Below are 20,799 nucleotides of genomic sequence, written 5' to 3'. Positions count from 1 at the left end.
ACTGAGACCAAAGGGTGTCTGGGGGCCATACTCTCATTGTTCTCCAGTCTCTATCAGGCTACCAAGTCTGATCTTTCTTTTCGAGTTAGAATTTTGTCCTACATTTTTCTTCAACCCTGTCCAGAACCTACTATTGTGATCCCTGTCAGAGTAGTCATTGGCGGTAGCCAGGCACCATCTAGTTGTACTGGATGTAGCCTGATACTTTCTTTCACTATTTTACTATCACTGTATGGTTAACATGCTCAGTTGCTAACCGAAAATTTGGAGATTTGAGTCTACCCAGAAGCACTTCGAAAGAAAGGCCTTGGCAATCTACTCCCCCCTCCTCCCAAATCAACCATTGAAAACCCTATGGGGCGCAATTCTACTTCTGACACACATGAGGTCACCATGATTTAGAATCAACTCGACGGCAACTGGTTTTACTGGTATACAGTACAGACAGAATTACACAATATCTCCCATTTTACTCGTCTTGGGTTAAGAGAAGCACATACAAATACATAAACTGCCCCAAACCCCTGCTGGTTAAAGAATGCTCCACGAGAAGAGAGTCCGAAAGGAAGTTCACATAATCATTTTCAAACCCCACGAAGGGTATTCTTTAGCTTTACCCATGCCTGCCTACCTACCTTGCCACCACGTTCAAGGTCAGTGGCAAGTAATTTGACCAGATTTTAAAGCATGACATGTATACCTTTCAAGTATTCCAAAGCTTATAACCTGTGTGCCTAGTTTCCCAGCAATGCATCTAAAAACATTACTAGCTGGTTTCTAAATAATTATGGCACTAAACTATCAGGTAAAAATCCCAGAGAACATTTTTGCTTAAGCTTTGCCTCCCTGAGAAGAAAAGTGCTGTATAAATTGAAGGTGCTAGGGTATTACAGTAATTACCTGGGAGAAATAATTTACAACAAAATTGAAACCTGAAGCAGAATAGCATTTTTATAGTTTTAGAGCTATTCCACTTTACCTTTATTAAAGAAAAGCCGGCCACAGGAGTGCACCACTAGCTATTTAGGGCTTCCAGAGTCCACAATAACAGGGGTGTGCTTTTTCTTTCTGGGTGATTCCAATGCTTTGAGTTCATAAACGTAATTTCCCTAAAGAATAATGAGAAATGTGCCTTAATGAGCTAGAGGCACTGAAGGTGTAAGTTCCCTGGGCTGCAAACAGCAGAAGGCCACAATCAAATAACCGAGGGGACCTACCGTGAAGAGAGAGAACAGCATCCATGTAGAAATCATGACCTAACTCCCTCGGTTACAACCTGAGCTTGAGAATCAGCGGCTCCTAATTCTTCGCACGGGTTTCCCTTTCTTCAGTCAAACATCCGATGTAAGGGCACAGCCCTCTGCCAGGTCACAAAGTTTCAGGTGAAGTGGACTGAGCTCACAGCCTGTATGCACATGTACCTGGCGGATACTGCCCCAGTGAGTACACAGGCTGCAATGTGAACTGCCCCGACTTCTCCAGTTCAGAGGTACAGTTTGGAACCATGCTAGAGCCTTCAAGGGCAAATGAAACTGGAGTCGAGTGTATTTATTTTTACACAGCTACTAATTATCAGATTACATTTTATCAGATCAATTATGATTCAACAAATGCTAGCTGGTAGTTGAATTCAAAAGGAATGGCATAACAAATCCCGTGTACACAGCGGGCAGTTCTATTTTTTTTTTTTTAATGTCAGAATGGTTTGTTTTATAATATTATACCAGAAAGTGACCTTCAAGACTTTTTCCTCCTGTAGAGCTGCTTGCTCTCCACAATAAGGAAGAGTCACCGGACACTGTGTTTATAGTAAAGACAAGTCACTCAATTGGTTCAAACAAAGGCACTTTTACAAAGAGAGGAAGGAAACCTGTTTAGCAAAAAACAAAGACAGTAGCAAAAAGAGAAGAGCATTTCATGAAAAGTGATACGAAATGAAGCCAAGGCACAAATGCTCCTGTTAATGGAACAAGACATAATTCTAGCCTCCCAAGGCACAAAAGGCAAAATCCTTATTAAGAACTGTAGTATTACAAAAGATTTTTCCAATGTCTTGTTTTTAAGAAACTTCAAGTAAAGACATGTGGAATTACGCTCCTGGCCTCAGGTAGAATGGCTGGCTTCCTCCTTCAAAGCCAAGGGACAGCACCGTGACCTCATATCCCTTTACCCTAGAGTTAGCCACGTCAGGATGTGTCTCTGTATCTACTCTAGTCTTCAAACTAGGTCTTATTCCCCCAAATCCTTATTTGATTGGTTTTTACATACTTAATATTATTTCTAGAGATCATTTTCATTTACTTTGAAAAACTCTGTATCAGACAGGGAGCCCTGGTGGCATAGTGGTTAAGGGCTTGGCTGCAAAACCAAGGTCAGCAGTTCAAATCCATCAGGCCCTCCTTGGAAACCCTGTGGGACAGTTCTACTCTGTCCTGCAGGGTCACTATGAGTCAGAATTGACTCGACGGCAATGGTTTTTTTTTTTTTTCTACAAGTAATCTAAATTCCCTTTCTGACCTGCTGCTCATATTAGGCTGACTGATGGACTCTTCCCACTGCTCACTCTTCTCAAACTACACTGTCTTTCTGTTCCTCCAATACACCAATTTTGTTCCTGCCTCAACACCTTTGCACTTGCTATTTCCTCTCCCAGGAATGCTTTCACTAGCCCACCGCTGGCCAGTAGAACTTTCTGTGCCAGTGCTAATGCTGTATATCTGCACTGTTCAATATGGTAGCCACTAGTCATGTTGGCTACTGACCCCACAAAATGAGGATAGTATGACTAAGGAATTGATTTTAAATTTTTATTTAATTTATATATAAATTTAGATATCTACATGTGGCCACTGGCTACCGTATTGGACAGGGCACCTGGTAGCTCTTCATTGGAGCAGGACAAATGCTGCCTCCTCAGAGAGGTACTCCCCTGACCCCATCTAAGTAGCCTCTTGACCCCACACTCAGTTTTCTTCCCTTTTAAGTACTTACTACCACTTGCAATTATTCTGTGTCTGGTTTGCACTGATTGTTTCCTGCCCTAGAATAGAAAGGTAGCCTCATCTCACTCTCTTCTGTCTCCCAAGTACCTAGAACCCAAAATCCCCACTGCTGCTGAGTTGATTCTGACTCATAGCAACCCCATAGGGTTTCCAAGGCTGTAAATCTCTACAAAAGCAGACTGCCACATCTTTCCCCTGGAGAGCCGCTGGTGATTTTGAACTGCCAACCTTTCTGTTAGCAGTCAGTCGCTTTAACCACTGAGCCACTGGGGCTCCTTAGTACCTAGAACAGTGTCTGGCATATAGCACATACTCAGGAAATATTAGCTGAGACAATTGGTGAATGAATCAATTCACCTGGCAAGCTGCTTCCTCAATGAAATGAAGAGGAACCATGCATATGGGCTAGTGAATTGCTTTTATCAGAACTCTAACCTGGGGAGCCATATTCCATATCTCATCCATAGCTTCCAGCTCTGGGTTCAGGTGGTGAGAGTGAAGGGGCTTCCAAACCAAGAACACAAGGCTGGAGACTTGTAGGTCATGACTTTAGGATTTTTCAAGAATACACATGAGGCTCCTCTCAGAGATGAGGAAGAACCACCCCTAAACAAATGGCTGCAACCCTGAAGACACGCAAGATTGCCCCAAGTCTTAGTGGGAATAAGCTATGCCAGGTACTGAACATAGGCAGTGATCAAGGCGGACATGCTCCCTTACCCTCTGGGAGCTCACTGCCTCCTGGGAGGGACAGACACACCAATAGTATTAAGATAATGCATTAGCTCTGTGACTCTGTGATAGAGGCTTGTACTGGCACTATGAGAACACAAAACGACACACCTCATTCAACCTGGGGTGGTCAGGGAAGGCTTCCTGGGAGGAGTTGCTTATTAAGATGAGTCTTAAAGGGAGGTAGAATTTAGCATGTTAGAAAAAAGCACTGGCAAGGTGATGGGGTGGGAATTACGAGTGACAAGAGGTAGAAAATGGCTATTCCAGGCAGAGAGAACAAGAGCAAAGACACTTAGGCATGAAATGTCATAGTGTTTAACAGAGAACTTCAAGTACTTTGGTTTTACTAACCGGTAAAGAGTTAAGTCTGGAGTGACAAGTAACAGGCTAGAAAAGTAGTTGGGGGGTCAAATCATTAATCGCATAAACCTTAAGTATCAAGGATTTCAAGTTTTGTTCTTAGGGCAAAGAAGAGGGATGAAATGCATATCTGTTTTTTATAATGATCTTTATGACTCTAGAGATATTGGTGGTGGAAAAATTGGAAGAGAGTATTAACACTTGAGACAAATATACTATGTAGGACAGGGATGGAAAATACAGCCTGTGTGTCCAGAAGCCTGATGGTGTCAATTGGGCCAAAAGTGATATATGGTTGCCAAAGACAGGCTGGTACAGTCGCATTGTTGGGGCTGACTCTACAGCATAGTGGGTGCTCACACACACATGCACGCACACACGCCTGTGGAGTCGTGAGCCCAATGCCCGAGGTACGACAGTGATCATCAGTGGAGCCACAGCAAGAAATGGCATCTTGGAAAGTCAGGAAATAGGGGTCAAGTCATTCTCTGTGGTTTTTTGAAGAACTGTACCTGCGTGGGTCTTGCCAAGCACCATTTAGATTCAAATCCAGCACACATTTATATAGAAACTACTGTGAACCACGTGATCTCACAAACATTATTTCCTTTCATAATCACAATAATAAACACAACTCGTGTCAAGATTGAAAGCACTTAATACTGCCCAGGGTTGCTATGAGTCAGAATCGACTCAACAGCAACAGGTTTGTTTTTTTTGTTGTTGTTTCATACTGCCCAGACAGCTGTATATAGATTCCCGTCCCTTTTATATTTTATTGTTACTTCATTAGAGTAATTCTTCCACACAGTTCTAAAAATTCGAATAGTTTAAGGATTAAATTGTCAAACAGTTGGCCTCTGCCCCACCCCCTCCCACTCCTCAGCCCTATGTAGTGATTTCAAGGATGATCTGACAACAGTTTTCACTTCATACACTGCTTTAGAGCTTCACCCTCCCGTGTTAAGGTGCTGCTCTCTGCACTTCCTTGGGCTATATTAGCAAAAGTATAAAATTAAGAACTAGAGAAATGATGCTTTGGACCAGGTTCTGCTCTCGACTCCACATGTTAAGGTTGAGGTTAGTGGTGAAGGACTTTAACTATAGACTGAAATAGAGATGGAGAAACAAGGGGCATTTAGCCTCTTGATGAAGGTTTGGTGGAGTGAGGGGTGTGGTATGAACATGATAGCATTGCTTCAAATCTCTAGCATCTGAAGAGCTGTCACAGGACAGAGGGATTACACGGATTCTGTGAAGCCCCAACAAGGACTAGAGCCAAGAAGAGAAGCCAGTAGGTAGGAGATTCCAGTTTAGTATAAAGGAGAATTTTCTATCACTTGGGCACTGCCCAAATGTAGACTGGGCTGCCACTAGGGGCCCTAGTTGATGGCCTTGTGCACTAACAGCAGGAAGACCACTTGGGAGGGGCTGATGGATCTGGACTAGCTGAGCTTTAAGACCCCTTTAGCCCTGGGATTCCCTGTGAAAAGGTTCATATTCATAGGACGTTAGCCCAAGCAGTAAACAAAATGCTGTGCCCTATCAGAAAGTAAATGTGGTACGCTCTATTTAAAGAATATAATCCACTAAGAAAAACAGGCTTCTAAAAAAGGAATACATGATTGTAGGCAATATACAAGAGAAAATTCTAGTCCTACCCCTGCCTTTCCAAAATTTCTCTCTTTAACAATGTAAATCCCAAAATGCAAACAATAATAACTTTCAATAAAATGCTCTGGCACGAGTTTTGCATTATTCTCCCTAGGAAAAATATCTTTGGATTTATCAATTTTCAGAAAGGAAAACCTTCAGCTTGAACCAGTTTGATTTTCCAAAATACAAATTCTGTCAGAAGGCTTTGGAAAATTAAACAAACAGAGTTCCAGAAGAATCATCGTCTCCTATTTATTAAAATGTGGGAATTACTTCTGTAAGCCTCCCAAAGCAATAATTCCATATTACCACACCCAAACCAAATCTATTGCTATCAAGTCAATTCTGACTCACGGTGATCCTATAGGACAGAGCAGAACTGCCCCATAGGGTTTTCAAGGAGTGGCTTCAACTGTGAACCTTTTGGTTAGCAGCCGAGTTTTTACCAGGTTGAAGTATAACCTCATTTATTGTATTTAAACATGTAGCTTTCATTCAGTTTCGAAAAGATACAAAATATTGTAATACAAAGCACAGATACTTGATTTGTTGTTCTCTGAGAAGCTCAAAACACTTACCTTACCAAAATCTTTCTAAATGAACAGTAGGCGTATCTTTTATAGATCGAAGAACCAGAAAGTCTGTAAAGCTGAAAAGTTCTAGTTTTGCCACAGTGTTAGTCTAAGCACAGGCTTCCCATTTCTAACTATAATCGTTGACATTTGTGTGAGGCAGACATCTTATGCTGTGTTTTTCATCTCATCATTTCTGACATAGCACCTCTATGGCTTTGATGATCTAGAATTATCGATCTTATTGACAACTTCTATTGAATCTTCTCCTAATAGCAAGAAGTACAGAGATGAAAATTGATGGGCTATATAGCTTTTTCTTCCCTAAGTTTTCTTCCTATTTGGCAAACAGAAGACTCTGAAGACTTTAAAATGACCTCCCCCACCAATTTCCATGAACCACTGATCTTCCTTCTGGGATGCAGCCTTCGAATCATCAGCAGGTTGCTGGTGGTGACATTTCTACTCCCAGGTGTATAGGTTACATATTTCTATCCCCAGGGCTGCCTAACACAGTGTCTCACATGTAATAGCTGCTGAATCTATGTTCACAAAACTGAATGATGAAGACAGAGAACTAAGGCATGTTTTGAGACAGGGAACCCCAACGCTCTAAGCAAAGTCCACTCTCTCCCTTTCAGTAGGCAACAAGTAGAGAGGAAGGGATGTACAGTACAATGCCAGGCACCCTCTAGAGATGAAAGTGCTGCCCTGGTCACTGGCTGAACCACAATGGTTTTCCCCAAGTCACTTTCATACTATTCCTTGTGGAAAAATCCAGAGAAACTGAAGGTTGACCTAACGTGTCGGCTTGAAAATTAAATAAACTCCATGTCCTCATTCCTTGCTATACATCACAAAGGCACATATGCCTCCTGTCAGATGAAATGTTGACCATAGCCAGGAGATTTTGAGGCATTCATGAAACTCTATACATAAAAAAAAAAAAACCAAATCCGTTGCCATCGAGTCAATTCTGACTCATAGCGACCCTACAGGACAGAGTAGAACTGCCCCATAGGGTTTCCAAGGAGCTCCTGGTGGACTCGAACTGCAAACCTTTTGGTTAACAGCCATAGCTCTTAACCAGTACGCCACCAGGGCTTCCCACCCTGTACACGGAAAATACTATTTCTTGGCCAGCTAATATAGAATAATAATTGAGAGTAACAAAAACGACTGATTTGAAAATAAAACATCTCCTTTGTTCAACCGAGGTTGAACTGCCCAGGGCAGTATTTCAAACTAACTGCACAAGTCTCCTAAAATTAGTTGTCATACAAGGTTGCTATTGTTGGACACCCTCATGGATCAAGTACAGCTAAACGTATTTCGGCCTGAGGGTCAGGAGGCCACTGCTGCCATTTTCCACACCGAGAGAAATGTTCTTGGAGCAAACACCCCATGCATATCCACAGGCTGATTCCTTTCTAGATTACAAAGGGTGTTTGTTTACTTTAGAAAACACAAATGTGTCCTCAGCCATTAGTTTTAATTATTTGAGTCAACAGTGGTACAAGAATGCAAGTGGGATGTCTTCCTAATTAAAACAAAAGCTGTCTAAATCCCAGAAGAGAGTTTTTATTGAAAATTACCCTCAGTGCAAGAGAAAGAAAATAAAATAACAAGTTGATACATAATAAACACAAAGGATATCTGCAAATATTTTTTCTAATCTACATTTGGTTAAAAATCTTTTCCCAATTTGCTTTAATGTCAGTGAAACAAAAACAAAACAAAATAAAAAATTCATACGTGCTTAAATAAAACATGGTCATTTTTAAATATAGGAATCTATAACTTTACACAAATTCACCACAAGAAAATACAGATTTCTTGAAGGAACATTCATGTGTTCGGCCAGCAGTGACCAAGAACCTACTATAACCCAGGCCCAATCTACTGGAATGTTCCTTACTGTGTCGAAGAACTCAACAGAGGGTCCCTGTGTGGCCAATACAATCACCTGCACATGCCACCTCCCAGAAATACACTAAGTCGAGGTTCAGCAGTAGCCAAATATGGCTGGTCACCTGTTTTTGTAAATGCAGCTTTACTGGAACACAGCCATGCCCATTTGATTCTATATTGTCTGTAACTGCTTTCAAGTTACAACAGCAGAGCTGAGTAGTTGCAACAGAGAGCCTATGGTTCACAAAGTCTAAAATATTTGCTGTCTTGCCATTTATAGGAGTCCCTGGGTGGTACAAACAACTGAACGGCTCAGCTGCTAACTGGAAGGTTGGAGGTTTGAGTCTACCCAGAGGCACCTCAGAAGGAAGGCCTGGTGGTTCACTTCCCAAAAAAACAGCCATTAAAAACCCTATAGACCCCAGTTCTACTCTGACACACATGGGGTTGCCATGAGTCAGAATTGAGTCAATGGCAATTGATACTGGCTGGCCCTTTACAGAAAAGGTTTGCCAACACCTGGTCTAAATCGAGGTGCATCTAAAGGAGAAGCCCGGGATTTGTTCAGGATTCAACACTGCCCAAATAACTCTGGACTTCCTGGGACAGAGTTACGAAACAAGCAGTAGATACTGTGAAAAAAGCCCTGACTCATGAGTCTGAAGACCTGAGAGTAATGTCTTGGACTCATCGTTTACCTGCCACCTAGCCTTGGCAGTTCACATAACTTCTCGGAATTGGGGTTTTCCACCTGTCAAATGGAAAACTAATACCTGGCTTGCCTACCTCACAAGATGTGTTGTTCTGGCCGCTGCACAGCACAACCTCAAAGTGAATGGAGTATTATGAGAGCTAACACTGAATGAGCACTTACAATGTGCCAAGTACCACACTAACTGCTTTCCTTATCTAGTCCTTACAACCACCCTACAGTTGTTACAGATAAGGGAACTGAGTTCAGAGAGGTTAAGGCATTTACCCATTGTCACACAGCAAGTAAGCATAATTGAGATTCAAACTCAAAACCATCAGACTTCCTGAGTGTATGCTATTTACTACTGAGAGAGCACTGATTCCCTAAACTCTATTCACTGAATGGCCTACCAAATCTATCACTTCATTGAACAAAGGCCTAGTGAAATTGTTTCTGAGCCTAGTTCTGGGCCTGGACCTGGCACTGGAGTGGTATGAGTCTGACTGACAGCCTTGCACACGTGCTAGAGATTATGAATTGCCCATAAAACAAACATTCGAGTTTATTTATACAGGCAGGTGAAAGGGAGCCCCAAGGAATGATAATCTTACCTCGACAGATGCCAGGATCGGTTTCACATTAATAAGTAACTCATAAAAATTGGTGTGGATATACAGCTTAAGTGGTAGGCCCAGCCATCTTTTTTTCTATACACTTCTAAACGTTATGTACATATGCTTTGGGGCCTAGAATTTTTTACTTGGAAACCCTCATGGTGCAGTGGTTAAGAGCTATGGCTGCTAACCAAAAGGTCAGCAGTTTGAATCCACCAGGCACTCCTTGGAAACCCTATGGGGCAGCTCTACTCTGTCCTGTAGGGTCGCTATGTGTTGGAATTGACTGGATGGTAATGGGTTTGGTTTTTTGGGTTTTTATTTTTTGCTTAATAAAGCATATCTGATAAAAATTTTATAGAGAACTTTAAAATAATAATAATGTAGAATATATTCCACAGATGTTTATATCTCTGGGTTTCAAAAGTGGGGTTAATTTGGCAGCTTGGGAGATTTTGTTACTATCAACTTAATCCTTCTGAAAAGCAATTTAGAAATATGTCTCAAGAGCGTTCGTACCTAGGCCAATTTACACAGGGTTTTCATTCTGAGGATTCTATCAGAAATAAGCAGAATGCTTACAAAAAATAAGTGTAAAGATGTTCACTACAGCATTATTTATAGAACCAAATACTGGAAACCACCAAATTGCCCAACATAAACCATTATCTAAGTAATATTCAACAGAATATTTTGTGGCCATTAAAGGTCATATCTAGAAAATAAACAAATCCAAGTGGAGAAACTGTGCACAAAACATCTGGCCCTGGACTCTAACAAATGTCAGTGTCAGGAAAGACAAAGGCTGAGAACCGTCTCCAGATTAAAGGAAGCTAAAGAGACATGACATCTAAATGTAAAGTGTGATCCTGGATTGGATCTTGGTTAGGGGTTAAAAAATTTCTCTAACAGACATTGTGTAGAAAATTGGCAAAATCTAAAAATGGAGTTTACATTAGATAATAGTATTGTGTCAATGTTGAATTTCTCGACATTTACAATTGTGGCTATAAAAGAATATAAAGGGATATAATGTCTGCAACTTACTTTTAAATGGTTCAGAAAAAATACGTGTATATATATATATATGGAGCTGTGGTGGCACAGTGGTTAAGCGCTCCGCCGCTAACCAAAAGGTCGGTGGTTCAAACCCACCAGCCATTCCACAGGAGAAAGATGTGGAAGTCTGCTTCCGTAAAGACTTATAGCCTTGGAAACCCTATGGGGAAGCTCTACGCTGTCCTATAGGGTCGCTATGAGCTGGAATCAACTCGAGGGCACACAACAACATATATGAAGAAAACAAACATGGGAAATGTTAACAATTAGTGAAGGAAACACAAGAATTCTTTGTACTGTTCTTGCAACTCTTTTGTTAGTTTGAAATTATGTCAAAAGGCAAAGTTAAAAAGCATGCCTTTGAAGTTTTATTACATGGGGAAATGCTTATGTTAAAGTGAGTAAAAAACACTAAATGCAAAATTGCATATATAACATCATGTATCAAAAATATTAAAAGAGGTCAGTTTAAAAAAAGAGAAATTAGAAGAAAATAAGCTTGAATGTTACCACTAGCCAGTCATTTATGAGTAATGTGGTTGTGTTTGAGCTTTCTTTTGATTATTTTCATATCCATAATTTTTATAATAAAGCCAGTGCCATCGGGTCGATTCCGACTCATAGCGAATTTTTATAATAGGTATGTATTATTTAGGAGTGCCTGGAATCAGGAAAAATTGAATTATTAGAGGAAAATTACACATCTTTACAAACCACATAATCATGAACCTGACTCTGATTCAGTCTTTGAAAATTTTTGTGCGCTAGCTTAATACTTCATGTCGGTGGAATCTGAAGACGAGGCGTTTAAGCCTAAACAGATTAAATGCTGTTTATAGCAGCAATACCACATTGCTAAATTGTGCAATATATTTGAAACTACTTTCCCCTCAAGTCTCAGAAGAGTTTGGGCAGACTCCGTATCAGTGCGTGAAAAATGGGCACTCCAAACTTCAGCCAGGATTTTCAACTGACAGCATAAAAAATCATGTCATATTAGGGAGCATATTCTTATTAGTCTCTTCTAATAATACGTTTTTAAAAGAATCTATTTCCAGTTCTAAACCTTAGACTACTACACAGTAAGAAAAAAAAAAAAAAACCCAACTTTTTAATTTTTCTAATCCATTGGAAAGTCAGTTGCGGACATACCAGTATCAGTAGTAGCTGGCGTTGAGTCAACTTCGACTCCCAGCTACCCCATGTGTGTCAGAGTAGAACGGTGCTCCGTGGGGTTTTCAGTGGCTGCTTTTTCAAAAGTAGATCACGAGGTCTTTCTTCCAAGGAGCCTCTGAGTGGCCTCGAACCTCCAACCTTTCGTTAGCAGCCGAGCACACTAACCATTTGCACCACCCAGGGACTTCCACTGAGACATAACGTGCCATTCTTCCTAACATTTCAGTGTGTAGTTCCTAAAAACAGGGACATTTTCTGCCTAACCATAGTACAGCCTCAAACTCATGCAATTAATATTGATAGAACACTGCCATCTAAACCACAGATCCCATTCAAATTTCAACAATTGTCCCAGTGATGTCTTTACCAACAAAACAGTCCAATCCAAGGGCACATGTGGCATTTAGATTTATGCCTTATTATTTTTTTATAGTCACCTTCAATTTTGGAAGTTTCTCAATCTTTCCTTATCTTTTATGACCTTGACACTTTTATTTTGTCAAATGCCCCTAAATTTGGGGTTGTCTGCTATTTCCTTATGATTAGATTCAGGTTATGCGTTTGGAGCAGGAATATGAGAGACGTAATGCTGTTTTTCCTGCATCTTATCAGATGGTATACAATATCCATTTGTCCCATTACTGATGATGTTCCCTTTGACTATTTGGTTAGGGTGAAGTTACTGTTTTTCCCTTTGCTTAATAGGTATTTTTTTTGTGTGTGTGGGAAGATACTTTGAGGCTATAACAATATCCTGGGCACTACAACAGTTAAAACTTTATACTAAGAAGCAATAAAATTCAGCAGCTTGCAGAAGGAAATCAACAGACCTTCATAATATATTTATTATTTACATTTAAGAAATATAGTACTCCTAGAAAGATTTTTCAGAACTTACACAGAGAAAAGACCTTTTGGAGGGTTTGTTTGGTTTGTCAAAGGTAAATCTACTTTTATCTGCACAGGTTATAGAAGTGGTGACATATGGATGTGCAACCTTTAATCTCTCGGGAACCTTCAAAAAATAAATATTATTTGCCCTCTAGCTATATCCTTGGAGTTGGCATTCAGAACACATACTTGACTCTTTTGAACTTTCTTGCTTGTTCTTCTAACTAAAAGATTTTAGCTTAGATAAAACAAAAAGCTAGGCTAACCCTGGCCAACCCTGGCCTGGGTCTGTGGGTCACCTACAAAGTGATCCAAAGACTGTCATAGGTCTCTTGTAGAACATTGTATAAGAGCCACATCAGACATGGCAAGTCTCACTTCAAGTCATGAGGCTCACTTCAAGTGCCCTAGTTGAGAAGGCTTCCAGGAATTCTCACAGCAGAGCAACCTGTAGTCTTTTTGCTTAATCATTTTTCCCCCAAGGAAACCCTGATGGTGTGGTGGTTAAGAGCTACAGCTGCTAACCAAAAGGTTGGCAGTTCATATCTACCAGGTGATCCTTGGAAACTCTATGGGGCAGTTCTACTCTGTCCTCTAGGGTCACTATAAGTTGGAATCAGTGGCTGGTTAGCTGGGTTTTTTTCTCCAAAAAGCTTTGGATTTGTCTGAAAACACAAGACCAGTGATGACACACTCTTCCTCAGAACAGAGGAATTTGACATTAAGATGGAATTGCAGATAGAGGCTTCAGGGTTTTGCAATAAAGACTCATTCTGCGCTTTGGAATTTATGATGAGGTTATTACAAGAATCAATTGTAATTTTCCTTTCTTGTACCTGGCAAGCTCAATGGTAGAAACCTGCCTCAGGCAACATTTAACAGTTTGGGTTTGTTGTGAATTCCTGGGCCTGAGTGAAGGTTCGAAAAATGGACAGTGATGCGTTTCTACTCCCGCTCATTACACAAATTTCCATTTTATAATTAAATGATTCTCTTTAGAGAATAAAATGCAGTTGACAAGCAAAGTTAAGCAAGGAAGGAGATTCACACAAGCTAGGTGAGCCAAAGAAGGAGGTTATTTGGAGTGTCAGATCAAGGTGGACCTGGGGTAGAAATCAGGAGATAGGGGATGCAAATCTGAGGAATGGAGTAGCCCAGGAGGTGAGAGTAGGACACAGGGAAGAGAAGAGTCAACTAATCAGAGAGTCATCTGAGAGCTGGCCGCTCCCTGAGACTGGCTGTCTGGGAAGCCTGGCTGCATTTGATGACAAGAATCACGTGGACAGATCATACCTTCAGGTGGTCCATACAGCTCTAGAGCGTTTATGTCCTAAAAACACTACTCCCCCCAAATGAGACATTACTCGTGCACCCAAGGATTACTGCATCTTACCTCCAAATCTCTCTCAAACCAGTGTCTTCTCCATCCCTGTCCCCATCCCTTAGTTCAAATTCTTACTACAACTAGCAGACACTGAAGGATACAGTGACAAAGAATTTCTCTCAAGTCCGTCTTCAGTTTTCCTTCCTTTTCCACGAATGGCACCATAGGCAAACTCTATTATCTATATGATTCTGGAAAGACCCAGTCAGTTTTCAGAGGAGCTCTAATAAATCAGGGACCATCCCATTCTGCTTGGATACTAGTCCAGAGTAAGCACCCTTTCCCAAGCAGCAGTGGGTGGGCGGCTTGGCTTCAGGGCATTTTGAGAGGCTATTTTTGCCCTCCTGGTCTGGACTGGGCCACTTCTGTTCCCCAGCCAGCAGCCGTGCTGGGGGCTGGGACTCATCTATTCTCCCCACACAGATGGGAATAGCTGTGCTGTGATGTGCCCTGCTTCCGCACTGGCAGCCTGGCTGTGGTCCAGGAGGTTCCCATGGCTGGAGATCCCATCCTGTTTCTCTTATGTGCTACCCTGCCTGATGAGCTACTATTTACGAGAAGCGTTTACTTGGTAAACTCCCAAAACATAAGGAAAGTGCCAGATCCTGAATGCTGGTACGGAGTCCTGCCCTCCAGAGGAGAAAGAAACAAAAGGAGGAAGGATAGGAAGGGACCCAGGGAGGGGCCAAATAAAAGGTCAGGGGAGAATGACTCTGCTCCCTTCTTGTCCCCATTGCCATCACCCTCCATCAGGCCCTCATTGGACTTGGATCACTGCAACCACCTGCAGTGGTCACCTGAGAAATCTAACTAAATAGCAACATTTAGGTATTTAACTAGCAAAACTTAAAAAAAAAAAAGTTTTTAATCTGTCTTAGATCAGGTTTTAATAGGGCATTTCAATTTCAGTACAGGGTGACTGAGTGCTTCATACTAGAGTATTACCAAGAGTCCCTGCCATACTGCATAGAGGTAATGGGATTTATTCTTCCAATTTAGCTGTTTCTTCTACTTCCTGCTTTTATCTAGATTGCAAGACTAATAAGATGCCTAGTCATAAAACTAGGCAGACAAGTAAAACAGATGACATAAATCTGCAGTTTTAATGCAACAAGATAAATCTTGAAAATGTGTGAAGACAGGCATATACTACCACTAGGCAGAAAGAAGTCTGTTGAATGAGCTAAGTTTTACATAAAAATTAGCTTCCTTTTTCTTAATCTTTCAACATATAACAACGGAAAGGCTTAGCCTGTCACTTTGAGAAGTAGAAAATTGGGTTAAGTCCTATGAAAAATGATGAAGATTTAGGATTTTCTCTTCCATTTCTCTCCAGCTCCCCTTCATCCAAGCCAACAGTTCGCTTTATAATGAAATATTTTATGAACAGGCTTAAGGGAATTCTGTTTGCTGGTAGTTGTAGTATTTCCCAGGGTATATTGTTATATTGGCTCAGAGGAAATTTTTTCAGAAGGACAAATGGAGAAATGGAGTAAAATGAATGAACTGATAATTCATCCTTTGTTTCCCTCACACTCACTGCCTGCAGTGTCCATAAGTAAGGAAATCACAAATGGTCAAGGTTTTCACTTCAAATGATCTTTCAGATGTTGCATGCTTATAACAAGTCTTATTAAGCCCAAGGTCAAACGGTTAATGGCACCGTGATGGCCAGCCACAGGTATTCCAAAAATCACCCCCAGGTTCTTAACACTTGACAAAACTACTTCAGTCTAAGGGAATTTTACAGACATAATTTTAGCCAAAACTTATCAACATGAAACTACGACAGCATTAAATAATCTGAAAAATGCCCCAACTCTCTATGCATCATTGAGGCAGGGCAGGCTTTGCACTAAAAATTCCTAACTAAAAATAATTGATTTTTATCATGCTTAAGATTCCGTCAAGAACATGCCAGAAATGTCCTCTGAAATATTGAGGGGAGGTTGAACGAAAGTGATTAATCACCTGTAGCTTTTCAATCCTAAATACAAAATTTTGTTTGTGTGTTGAAGTCAACTTTGTTGACCTTATTACATCATTTCTTAGTCTTTGATATACAAATAAAAAAAAATTTTTTTGTATTTAAAAAGAAGTGATTTTCAATGAAAGATAACCAGAAGAAGGAGGGGTTACATAGAACGTGTATACATCCATAAGAGCAATGATTGAACAGGATAAAGCAAGCTGAGCTGCAAACTGTCCAAAATGTAGGAAAAGAGGGAATACATCTTGAGGAGGCCAAGAAGGATACACAGAGGGCTTTCCAAAGTCAGCACCTGTGCAACTATAAGAAAAGGCAAAGCCATAGTCGTGTTTTTCTTGAGGGAAGAAAACAGACATTTGGGACCAAACTAAAATATCTATAAGAATTTTCTTTTTATCCCCCATTACAGCTCTAGTAGTTACTATTTGTTGAATACCTGTCAGACTCTTTGCATATTATGTGAAACCATATGAAATTCCCAATATTTGGTCATTTTGACCTACAAAAATGGCAATTTCATATGGGTTCTACCTAATTCATTATCTCTGATTTGTAATTTTAACCTTTCAAGATGGGTATTATTATTCCTATTTACCGACCAAGAAACAGAAAAGCAAAGAGGAAGAGTAGTATGCATGAAGTCATGGGGGTACCAACGGGTGCCATATTCTGACACTGGGTTTTACAGGCCCCCAAGAATCAACATGAAAGCATCTAAATTACCTACATTAACAAGACTCATAAAGGCCTCTCTATAGTATGGCCTGGAGTTGTCTGGGTTAAACATGTATTAGGCGGAACAGAGAGCTTAAATCATCACGTTTAGCCTATTAAGGTTTGAAACATGTTTTATACCACTAACCAGCTTATCACGCTGACCAAATCACTTAACTGTGCTTGTCTTAGCCTTCTGGTCTATTAAAATGCAAGTATTAGACTAAAGGATTGGAAAGGTCCTTTCCTCATCTGCTAAAATTCAGACAACACTTACAAATATAAAAAACAAAATGTTTTGTTTTTGAAACAAATATTTATTTTAAAAATTGTTGTTGTTCTTTGAAAACTATCTAAACACCATAGTAAAGTCTAAAGTAGAAAAAGAAAGTCTCCCCTGATCCCCTAGTCCCACTCCTCAGAGTAAAAAGTAAACTTTGGTGGTCTGTATCCCTCTGAAATTTTGCCAGATCAAGCATGTGACCTGAGCTACTCACTTGGCCTCTCTTTATTTGCAAAATGGGATTATAATGTCTGCTTAGCCACCTCTCAGGGGAAGAAGAAATGTATTAAATTAGGTGAAAATACTTCTAAAATGGGTTTTGTGGAGGCTGTCAGTATCTCACTGCTGGGAGGCACATTTCTCTCTCTGGAGTTGGCAGGATACCCACTGGTTGGGGAGTACAACTCTCTTTCTCTCTGGGTGGGTCTCACCATCAGCAAGCAGCCTCCCTCAATGAGGTAGGACAACAAAAGTTGGGCATCCTTGAGTTAATCAAATGACATTAGAAAAATGGAAATAGCCAGCAGATTATGACTCAGCCAAAGTAAAAATTCTCATAAACCCATCTCTGAATCATGTGTGTATCACTCTTGATAAATCAGACCAGGCGGATACCGGTGAGTGCAAGGGCTCCTGGGAGTCACTACATTGCAGCTCTATCTCACTTGTCCCCCCCTCCAAAGGCACAGGCTCTGTGAGTCAGGTGGGCTGTTTGAAAGCTGTCATTTCCTCAGTGCTTCCTGGTCCTCCCTTCCTCGTCCTTACCCCTGGTATTAGAGTTGAGAAGTCAAGAATCAAATGTGCACAGTTATTTAATACTGGAGCTGACAGGGGACCTAGAGGATCATCTGATAACTCACAACCCAGGAACATTAGCTGATGAAAGAACAGCTGAAGTTTCTGCTCCATCAAGAATACGAAAAAAAAAAAAAGAATATGAAAGGGTTAGGGTATAGTTGACCTACAATAATTAACAAGCATTTAAAATTTACAGTTTGGTAAGTTTTGGGGTATGTATACACCAGTGAAATCATCACCAAAATCAAAATAAGAAACGTTATCTATCACTCCTAAAAGTTCCCTCATGCCTTCTTGTAATTTCTTCCTACTGCTCCTCCAGACCCTCTACCAATGATCTGCTTTCTCTAAGTTAGTTTCTATAGATTTCTAAAAATCAGTCTTATTTTATAGAAATTTTTATAAATGGAATCCTACAGAATATATTCTTTTCCCTAGATTCTTTCTTTCACCATAATTATTTTGAGATGTACCCATGTTGTATTTATCAATAGTTTATTTCATTTTATTGGTGACTGGTATTCCACTGTATGGAGGTGCCATGATTTGTTTGTTCATTTATTTTGTTGGTGGACATTTGGGCTGTTTCAGTTTTGCTTATTGCAAATAAAGCTGCTATGAACATTCATTTAGCAGGAAAAAAAAATACAAAAGGGTTTAAATTAACCACATTAATAACGCACAAGAATGATATGCAGGATTTATGTCATGAATTGTGTCCCCCAAAAATATGTGTATCAATTTGGCTAGGCCATGATTCCCAGTATTGTGTGCTTGTCCGCCATTTTGTCATCTGATGTGATTTTCCTGTGTTGTAAATCCTATCCTTCTGATGTTGAAGAGATGGGATTAGTGGCAGTTATGTTAATGAGGCAGGACTTGATCTACAAGATTAGATTGCGCCTTAAGCCAATCTCTTTTGCCATATAAAAGGTGGAATAACTTGCCCTGAGTATCTCAGCTAATAAGGGTCTGCTTGCCTCTTACAGACTATGACCTTTGATCTTGATGAATCTATGAATAACTTTATTGCTTTAGAAAATAAAGAAGTTTGCAAATGACATGAACTGAAAATGTCCTTTCTATAGTATGGTCTCATTTCCATACGATACTTCCTTGGTAGACAGTCCTAAATTACGCCAACCAAGGAATAATTACTTCTGCCAATTTGTTTACCCAGAGATGAGGCAAACCAAGAGAGGAGCTGCTTTCTTTTAAGCAAGTTTCAGTCTCTCCCTCACTGGAGCAAACCTCAGACCCATCACTGTAGCAGCTGATGCAGGGGTTCCCGTTGCACCTCATTATCAACATGATTTGTTAACCAAGCCCACAGTCACTCCCATCAATAACCACCCATACCCCTTATTTTCACATCACTCATCTGCTCCTTAAAGGAGGCAGGAGGGGAGCCTAATCAGGAAAAGAACAAAATCAGCAAGTGAAATCTGCAGGGGACTTTGTCCTACTTAACCAATCCATCATGAAATTAAAAATGTAAACCTCAAAAGGATTATACATTCCACGAAATTCTATCGGCCCCAAGTTCTACTGATACTCAGAATTACGGTCTTACAAAAAACAAGTTTGGAACATAAACAAATACAATCTCAATACAATCTGGAAAGTTCTCACTCGATAAATTCTCACTTGACTAAAAACCATGGTAGTGGCGTTTCAACCACTGCTTGTCTTCTTGTCATTCTCAAGAGGTTTTGGCAAAAAGAAAAGAAAGCATCAAAATTTAAAGAGACAAAATATATTTCCAAATTGTATTTTCACTTTCAATGACAAGTATAATAATAAATTTAAAGACAATGCGACATACCTGATCCACCACAGCAGATTCAAGAATTGTCAGCACAAACGAAATTCTTGATCAGAAATGCTAAGAGAAAAATCTAGAACAGTATTCAAATTCACAAAAAAAGACCAGGCTTGCTGGTCTGATGGAGACTGGAGAAACGCCCCCTCCCCTCCCCCCCCCGCCCCCAAGACTATAGCCCCTGGACACTGCTAACCCAGAACTGAAACCATTCCTGAAGTCACTTTTAAGACAAAGATTAGACAGGCCTATAAAACAAAAAATAACACAGTGAGGAATGTGCTTCTTAGTTCAATCAAATATATGAGACCAAATGGGCAATTCCTGTCCAAAAGCAAGACAAGAAGGCAGGAAGGGACAGGAACCAGAGGAATGGACACAGGGAACCTGGGGTGGAAAGGGGAAGCTTGCTGTCACATTGTAGGGATTGTGACCAATGTCACAAAACAATATGTGTATAAATTTTTGAATGAGTGCTTAACTTGAGCTATAAACTTTCACCTAACCCTAAAAACCAAATCTGTTTCCATTGAGTCGATTCTGACTTATAGAGACCCTATAGGACAGAGTAGAACTGGCCCATAGTTTCCAAGGAGCAGCTGGTGGATTTGAACCGCCAACCTTTGGTTAGTAGCCAAGCACAAAAAATTAAAAAACTTAAAAAAGAAATGGTAATACAAAGACCACACCAGAATAACATGGAGGAGTTTAAGAAGCCTGGGGTAAATGAATCTAAGCTAAACTCTAACGTCTGCAAATCAAAGTACAAGCCATTCAGCTTTAACAGGCATTGGGGGGTGGGGTGATCTTTACTAATAGTAGTAAATGTAAACGCCAAGCAATAGCCCAAGGAAAGTTGAGACCTTGATATTTTTCCTCTCTCACAATATTAGCTTACGGCTTAGCAACAGCCAGGGTGGAGGAGGAAATTCCTCTGTTAACCCCCAGCCCCCATACACCCCCCCCCCTTTTTTTTTTTTAAAGAGGACTGTGTACAATGCATTTTTAAAATCCATTGTTGGGGATGAGGGAGTCGCAGATGTTTTTCTACTGGTTAATAATGGATTCAATTGCCTTGAAGTCCATGAAGCTCTGGATAGGAAATACCAAGCAGACAAACAGGAATAGAGTTTTTTTT

At 40.4% G+C, this 20,799-nt stretch overlaps 1 protein-coding gene across 17 annotated transcripts in view; it reads right to left on the bottom strand.

The window, feature by feature from the left end:
• PALM2AKAP2 (PALM2 and AKAP2 fusion) overlaps positions 1 to 20,799 on the bottom strand; it is a 578,232-nt gene that overhangs the window by 87,384 nt on the left and 470,049 nt on the right. The window contains exon 1 of one of the 17 annotated variants that reach the window (XM_049896021.1): positions 1,218 to 4,958. The exons of the other annotated variants lie outside the window; for them this stretch is intronic. Coding sequence (XP_049751978.1) covers positions 1,218 to 1,253 — 36 coding nt within the window. The 5' untranslated portion in view covers positions 1,254 to 4,958. Of the gene's footprint in view, positions 1 to 1,217; positions 4,959 to 20,799 lie in introns of those variants that run through there. 17 annotated transcript variants of the gene reach the window in all.

This window comes from Elephas maximus, chromosome 9 (assembly GCF_024166365.1).
Source record: "Elephas maximus indicus isolate mEleMax1 chromosome 9, mEleMax1 primary haplotype, whole genome shotgun sequence".
NCBI lineage: Eukaryota > Metazoa > Chordata > Mammalia > Proboscidea > Elephantidae > Elephas > Elephas maximus.
The sequence above is the reverse complement of the archived record's forward strand: the minus strand, read 5'-3'. Positions and strand labels throughout refer to the sequence as shown.